This window comes from Vicia villosa, linkage group LG5 (genome assembly GCF_029867415.1).
Source record: "Vicia villosa cultivar HV-30 ecotype Madison, WI linkage group LG5, Vvil1.0, whole genome shotgun sequence".
NCBI lineage: Eukaryota > Viridiplantae > Streptophyta > Magnoliopsida > Fabales > Fabaceae > Vicia > Vicia villosa.
This window is the reverse complement of record NC_081184.1, coordinates 123,713,757-123,721,582: the sequence shown is the minus strand read 5'-3', so window position 1 is coordinate 123,721,582 and position 7,826 is coordinate 123,713,757. Positions and strand designations below refer to the sequence as shown.

Sequence of the window (7,826 nt, the reverse complement as noted above, 5' to 3'; positions counted from 1 at the left end):
TACAACTTCTTTTTTCCATTAACTCTATAAATTTATAATTTAATAATTAAGTTTCAATAATTTATATTATTATTAATAATAATAACATTAAATACAATAGTAACGATAATAAAAATTCATAAAGAAAACACAAATTAAAATCGAATAGTACTAAAAATAAAAATTTATTTAATTTGGGGTGTTACAACTCTCCCTCACTTATTAAATTTTTGTCATTGAAAATTTACCTGAAACTAATAATTCTTGATAAGGCTACTTCATCTGACTCTTCAGCTCCCAAAACAACCTTAACCAAAGGAATTTCTTTTCCTGTGACGTGTTTTACCTATCGATCTTCAATTTGCTAGGGTGATGTTACATAAGTTAAATTATCTCTAATTTTCACATCATCAAACTGAATCACATGTGACAAATCAGGATTATACATACGATGTTCAGAGGCTTGAAAGACACTATGTATGGAGATTTGAAAGAGATAGGGGTAAGGCAATTTGGTAGGCGACTTCACCGACTCTTCTAAGAATTTTATAAGGACCAATAAAATGAGGAGTAAACTTCCACGATTTCAATGTCCGACAAACCCAATGACTAGAGTGACTCTCAAGAACACATGATCTTCTTCCAAAAAAAATATCTATGAAAGAAGATCTAAAAACTGATAAGCAAGATCTGAGGGTTAGAACCACTAAAACCTCAATAATTTAATAAGGCGGGGAGTATTATGGATATCAACGGGGCAGATCTTGTTCGGAGGATGTTTCTCCGCTCCCCGCCCCGCCCCCAAATTTAGTCACCATCCCCATCTCCAATCCCCGCCACGGGGGAATATTTCCCCCCATCCCCATCCCCACAGATCCCCACGGATATCCACGGAGATCGAATCTTAAGAAAATTTCTACACTTTTTGATCAAAAATATGACACTAGTATTTTATTATTTTTTTCCGTATTTTTTAAAACGCATATATTTGCATCTTTATTTTATAAAAAAAATAAAAATACATCTTGCATCAATAATAAATAAATAAAAAGCAAAAGAACTTGATGTTGCTAATATTTTTTATGTAAAAATAAATAAATAAATAAATAGTAACATAACTTGCTACCGTGCTTCCACTAATTTACTACAACAATACCAATGTCGTCCAACGCAAGTGATTGATTATGTGTGACAAATCTATAACTTCTAATGACTCTTCATTTTCTAATACATTGATATTTTTCATGTAAAATTATATAATTATATAATATATAAAATATATAAATTAAAATATATCGTCGGAGTCGGGGAATCCACGGGGACGGAGGATACTTTTCCAATCCCCGCCCCAAAGTGTTATCGGGGGAACTTTTCCCTCCATCCCCATCCCCACGGAGAAAAAAATCCCCAACTTCGGATATCCGCACAGATATTCCCCACAGGGATCCCCATTAACAGATGCAATTGACATCCCTAGGGAGTATCAATGGTGGCTCTAATGCCCCATAAGGAGGCAACTTTGACGTCAGACAGTTGAATATGATGCATTTTCAGTATCTCTAATTTGAAAAACCGACAGTCGCATCCTCATTATCGTTAACAACATACATATTGAAATCAAGGCTTATGTTAATTTTACTAGACCCCACAGTGGACGACAATTGCACTTGTAAAAAAAATACTATAGAGGGGATCACATTGGCGATGTATCAGACGAATGCCTTTTCTTTGCTGATATATGTATACCCCCTCTCAAAACCTAGGGGTTTGATAAGGAGAGGTACGTAGTTGCATTCATTAACAATTACAATAACGAACTTTTCAAGAGCACTTAGTCGACCACACACTAATATCATTGTAACTCAATAACCTCGATTTTGGTTGGAGGCATGTGTTATTGCTTAGTAATAATATTAATATGAAATACCTATTTAAATAAGTTATTTCATTGATATACCTATTTAAATAATTGTAATATGAAATACATAATCTAAATTCACACTAAATATAATTTCAGGACCACTCTTGTTTGTTTTTTTTTTCAAGCCAGATATATTGCAAAGAGAACTAAATGTTCTCAACCAGATTACAAAAGGAAACGAGGCCAAGCTTGACAAAAAGAAAAATTACAAACCAATTGCAACTTAAGATAAATAAAACAAAGGATATTTGATGAATTCATAAAGATATATTTTTTCTTTGTATTTTTTAAAATAGATTTTTCAAAATATTACAAGTTTTTTAATATTCGTTTTTTCTAAAATGAAACACTAATTTTGACATCCTATAATATAAATATACATTATTGAAGACCAAAACTTAGTCAAAATCGCAATTTTTTTTAAAAGTTGTATTTTAAAAATGATTTTTATGAAAATCTATTTGAAATAGCTTTAAAATTAAGTGAATTTTTGAAATTTTGATATCCAAATTTTTTTCTGATAAATAGATGAAATACCTAAAATCACATTTTAAGAATAACTATTCAAACCAAAATTTCATTTGAAACTTTTACAAAAAATTTCATTGTAAAATTTTTTTACACAAAATTATATGACACTATAAAAATTATTTTTTAAAAAAACCAAAACAAACAGACCCATAATCTTACTCACACTAGTATAATTATTGCTTAATGATAATATTATTATCATATCAATTATACATTGATATACTTATTTAATTATTCGTAATATATAATATAGTACATATAATCTTATTCGCATTAAACATAATATTTGGACCAGTCTTGTTTACATCCCAATTAGTTTTTGGTAGGAATCTCAGAGATCTCCATTGACTCTTTGAATATGACTTCAAATGCTTTCTCCATGCAAAACTTCAATTTATGTTCATTTATAAATCCCTTTAAAGTCTTCATTGTCAGCCTTAAGATTTTCACATAACTCATAATTGTAATGTTGACATCCTACAATCAATGAGATCAAGATAAAGCCTGTTAGAAATATACTTGATTCTTATCTTTATTTTATAATTCAATACACATTTAAGGAAATTATTAGAATATCAAAATTATTAGAATAAACATGTTATCTTCAATAATATTTACCTCAGGTCCACATGTCATGGTGAAATATAGTCCATTTACAGGATGATTTGCCAAAGCCATCTTTTCTACTGGCCCAACCATGTTTGAGATAACAACACTAGAGTTTCCAATTGTGTTATAGATTCCTTTAGCTACCGCCTGAAACACAAATGCATTAATAAATTAAAGATCTCCAAAAACTAGCAAAATAAATGCAAAAATAAATAAATATTAATGACACCTCAGGCCCTCTTAGTTTCATCTTCAAATCCACCAGTAAACCTATGAGATGAACACTGAAAGAACTTTTCTTCCTCTTTAATACATCACTGGCTTCCCAAACAAACTCAAGAGGGTTGGAATTTCCTGATTTGTTTGGCTTAGGTATTGGTATTTGTAAGAAAGATATTTTATTCCCCCAAAGACCTTTGGATTCTGGTTTTTGCATTTCCTTCAATGACTGATAACCTTTAATATTTCTAGTGTTGAGCATTACCAATGCTGTTGAATTTGATGTTTTTGTTTTCTCATTCATCTCTTCCATGTATAGCCTAAGTCCATAGAAGATCATCCCACAAACCACATCGTTTATAGTCTGCACCAATTGATCATATATAAATATAATATAATTTAAGAGTTAAGCATATATTTTTCTTATAATTAACAAAATTAGACTCTAGTTTTATTGATCAATATATAGCTAATAATCTTACAACTCCAAGTTTTGACTTGATTTCTTTGATTTGATCAAGGGAAAATGATATGTTTGACAAGATAACCGGCTGAGAATCTATTCCTTTATATCCTGATCTTATAGGTGTTATGTCATCTGGAATCATTCTTGCCTTGATTATGCTATATCCAAAATCTAATATGGAGCTAAAAAACGAGCTTACACCAAAATGCAACTTCTTAAATAAGCTTTTATTTTCATAGTTTGAATCGAGTTGTGGCCGTGAAGGAAAAGAGAGAGGAAGAGAAGGGTCATCAGCTCTTTGAAGACAAGAAAGAAGAGCAGCCATGAGAGAGTAACCATCACCAAGTGAATGATGAAGTTTGAATATTATGGTGCTAGCAGCATTTGTTGTTGGATAATTTATAATATGAATTTCCCAAAGTGGTTTGTCTTGTGGTGTTTTTGAAGTTAGAATACTTGTTACATAGTCATTAAAATGATTGTCATATAAATCAAATGATGATGAGTTTGTGGTTTCAGCAAACTTAGGAATCTTTACATGTTCTTCTGGCTTCACTTCAACTTTTTGCCATCTCATCTTACCATCTTCGTGTCTTACCTGTTGCAAATTAAATAATAATGAAAATTTGTGAATATTAGTAGAAATGAATAAAGTATGGAAGAGATATTTATAGAACCATAATAGAGGAGAAACGTGGATTGATAGGGATAAAAACATCTTTGATCAAAGGTATAGCTAGTGAGACATCAAATGAAATAGCTAAATCCAGAAAGCCAAAAATGTATGAACATATCACAGAGTTGTTGAAGTATTGTCCTTGAGGACTCACTGGCTCTTCATACAATTGATCCATAATGTTCTGGTGTGACTATGCTCTATTACACAAAAACACAACCCATAAATATATAAAAAGAAGGGATCGTTAAACTGAGAGTTGCATTTTTCCCGAACGGCAATATATATATATATATATATATATATATATATATATATATATATATATATATATATATATATATATATATATATATATGGGACGACTCAAGTGAGAACACTTGATTATTATGAGAAATGAGAACAATGAATCAAGATCATTAAATTTGATTTTTTTTATTTTAATGGACTGGATTGGTTTCTCTTTCTATGATCCTTAATATTTATTTTAAATCAAGATAGAAAGAGAAACCAATCTAGTCCATTAAAATCAAGAAAATCAATATTGAGTCGTATTTCTTGATTTTCCATGGGGACTGTTGATAACATTTTATAATTGAGCATATCAAGTGAGAGCATTTTATAATGAGAGATGAGAGGAATAAATATTAACCATTGGATTCATCAAGAGAGAGAATATTAATGCATTAATGTAGCTATTATATATATATATATATATATATATATATATATATATATATATATATATATATATATATATATATATATATATATATATATATATATATATATATATATATATATATATATATATATATATATATATATATATATATATATATATATATAGGGCCGGTCCAAATAATTGAGAGGCCCTGTTTCAATATTTTAAATAGGCCTCTAATAAAATAAAATATAAAATACATATTAGTATTTCTCTTTAAAAAATATAGAGATTTTATTACTAGTTGATATATTAACATGAAAGAAATTAGATTTGTGAAAAAATCATAAAATTTTATAAATATTAAAATAATTAAGGAAAAAAGGAAATGCACTTGACCGTGTAAAGTATTTTTACACTGTCAACCAATGAGAGACATGCATCAGAATAAATCTCATTTTTAATTTTAAAAAACTGAAATTACATGACAAGTTAAAACATTTTGATTAGTTGTATGTGTAAACTTGTTTTACATTGACAGTGCACTATCTTTAAACTCATTAAATTAAGTTAAATTAAATTATTCAATTTTTATTAAAGTTATAATTTATTTAAGAGTTAAAAGGTAGTGCACTGACTGTGTAAAATTTTTTTACACTATCATCAATAGAAACATTTTATTATGCCATATCATATCAGTAATTTAAAATTTACAGTATGACTTGGCGCTTAACAACTTCGTGATTGGTTGACAGTGTAAAACTTTTTTACACTTTCAGTTTATCACCAATTTTCTCTATTTAATCGTAATGACTTAATTAAAATCAATAATAATTTTGCAAATTTTGTAATATATTATTAAAAAGTAAAATATAACAAAAAGTGTTTTTAAAAATAATATATCCTTTTATAAAATAAAATAATAATAATAATAATAATAATAGAACAAACTAGTGTATATAATATAAGAGAGAAGTTAAAAAGTTTTAAATTAAATAGATAAATATATACATTAAAAAATATATTAGTTTAAACGGTAAACCTTTTTTTTTCAAACCATAACACTCAATTGCTATGCTATTTTACATGAATTTTTTTTCAAACCATAACACTCAATTGCTATGCTATTTATATGAATTAGTAGTATAACATATATTTTCATTTGGGGCCCTTATAGAGTTGAGGCCCTGTGCTGTGGCTCTTGTTGCACATGCACAGGGCTGGGCCTATATATATATATATATAAAAGAGATCAAATTACACTCGACGAATTACATCATGAGTTACATTCGCTCAACTCATATCAGATAAATATTTTTTAAAATCAACTGTTGGATTGAAACATAATAACATATAAATCATACATATAAAGTTTGAGTTTAATCTATAATGATTTAGTATACCATCAAGATATCCAAAGATTAACCTCAAAATGAGCTTTCGTGTAACGTTAATTTTGATGTAATTCAATGACTTAATAAATAATTATAGATTAATCTCAAACTTTATAAGTATGATATATATGATAGTATGTTTCAATGACTTAATAAATATATATGATAGTATTTATTTGTTCAAGAAAAGGCACAAGCTGTATCTAACTCAATTAAATACAAGCACAACAAAACAACTAAAAGCAAGAAACATCACAGGCATGTAGAAAAACAGAACCCACTACGACACCCAAAACCATGCATTACCAGGACAATGTTATAGCTCTCTAGGCCAGGACTAGCAACAACAATACCAACAGACGAAACACTAGACGAACACATTCAAGAAGGACCGATGACACTCATACCTCTTTTTTGCTCAAGGGCATAATAGATTTCTCCAGCCAAGCCGAAAAGTACAAGAATTTCCCACAGACCTGCCAAAATATCAATTCATGCATCTAGCTTGGTTCCACAATTTTAACTCAAAAAATAGTTTTAGGTATATGTGTGTGAGTGTGCGCGTGTGTGTCGTGTCCGTGTCTTTATGTGCGCGTGTGTGTATGTGTGTGACTTAGCCATACTAGTTATAAAAACACTCTTTTGTTTTTACAAAACACTAATCACACAATCATACACAATCAAACGAGATTTCAAGCTTCCTCTATTTCATACTCTGATGCTTCAAGTCTACTTTCCGGATATATCAATCATATAAGCACTTCACTTGAATATTTTGGTGGATGAGACTTGGGATAACTTCAATTCAGACGCCGTCGTTAGAGAATATTACTGGTGAACATAAAACCCTATTTCTTTATTTTAATTCAGAGGAATATCTTGATCAACAATCTTGTGTCTCTTTGACCACTTAAGTTAAATCCAGTCATTGCTTGTCTTCATGCCTTGTTGTCATTAAAAACACTTCAAGAGTTTTTACAACTTCAGGTGTTTTCATCATCAAAACCATGAAATTATAAGAACCAAGCACATCTTGCTTATCTTTGAGCTTTATCACTTTCTGATTTTACTAGTACGCACATAGCTCCTCAACACCTTCAGGCGTTGTCATCATCAAAACCATGAAATCATCATGGCTAAGCATAAATTTCATATCTATAATTTTTTATCACTTCTTCATTATACCTATAAAGTTATGCACTTTTTAGGTCAAGGTTTTCTTGATTTTTTCTTGGTAGGTTGTGCTCAAAACTAGTTGTCTTATGGTGATGAATGTGTACTTTAGTTGTGTTTTATCTGAGAACAAGGTAATGTTGGATGATCTTCTAACCCTTCAAGGCTCATTAGTGCGGATATGTGTGCTTGCA

The 7,826-nt window shown here is 29.4% G+C and overlaps 1 protein-coding gene across 1 annotated transcript; it reads right to left on the bottom strand.

Annotated features, from left to right (window-relative positions):
• Window positions 1-2,676: 2,676 nt before the first annotated feature.
• LOC131602319 (wax ester synthase/diacylglycerol acyltransferase 4-like) lies at window positions 2,677-4,641 on the bottom strand. The gene is made up of 5 exons (XM_058874404.1): window positions 4,403-4,641; window positions 3,742-4,323; window positions 3,270-3,623; window positions 3,050-3,187; window positions 2,677-2,908 (listed from the first exon to the last, which is right to left on the bottom strand). Exons 1-5 carry the CDS (start codon window positions 4,577-4,579, stop codon window positions 2,744-2,746), a joined length of 1,416 nt encoding a protein of 471 aa, XP_058730387.1. The 5' UTR covers window positions 4,580-4,641; the 3' UTR covers window positions 2,677-2,743.
• Window positions 4,642-7,826: the final 3,185 nt, after the last annotated feature.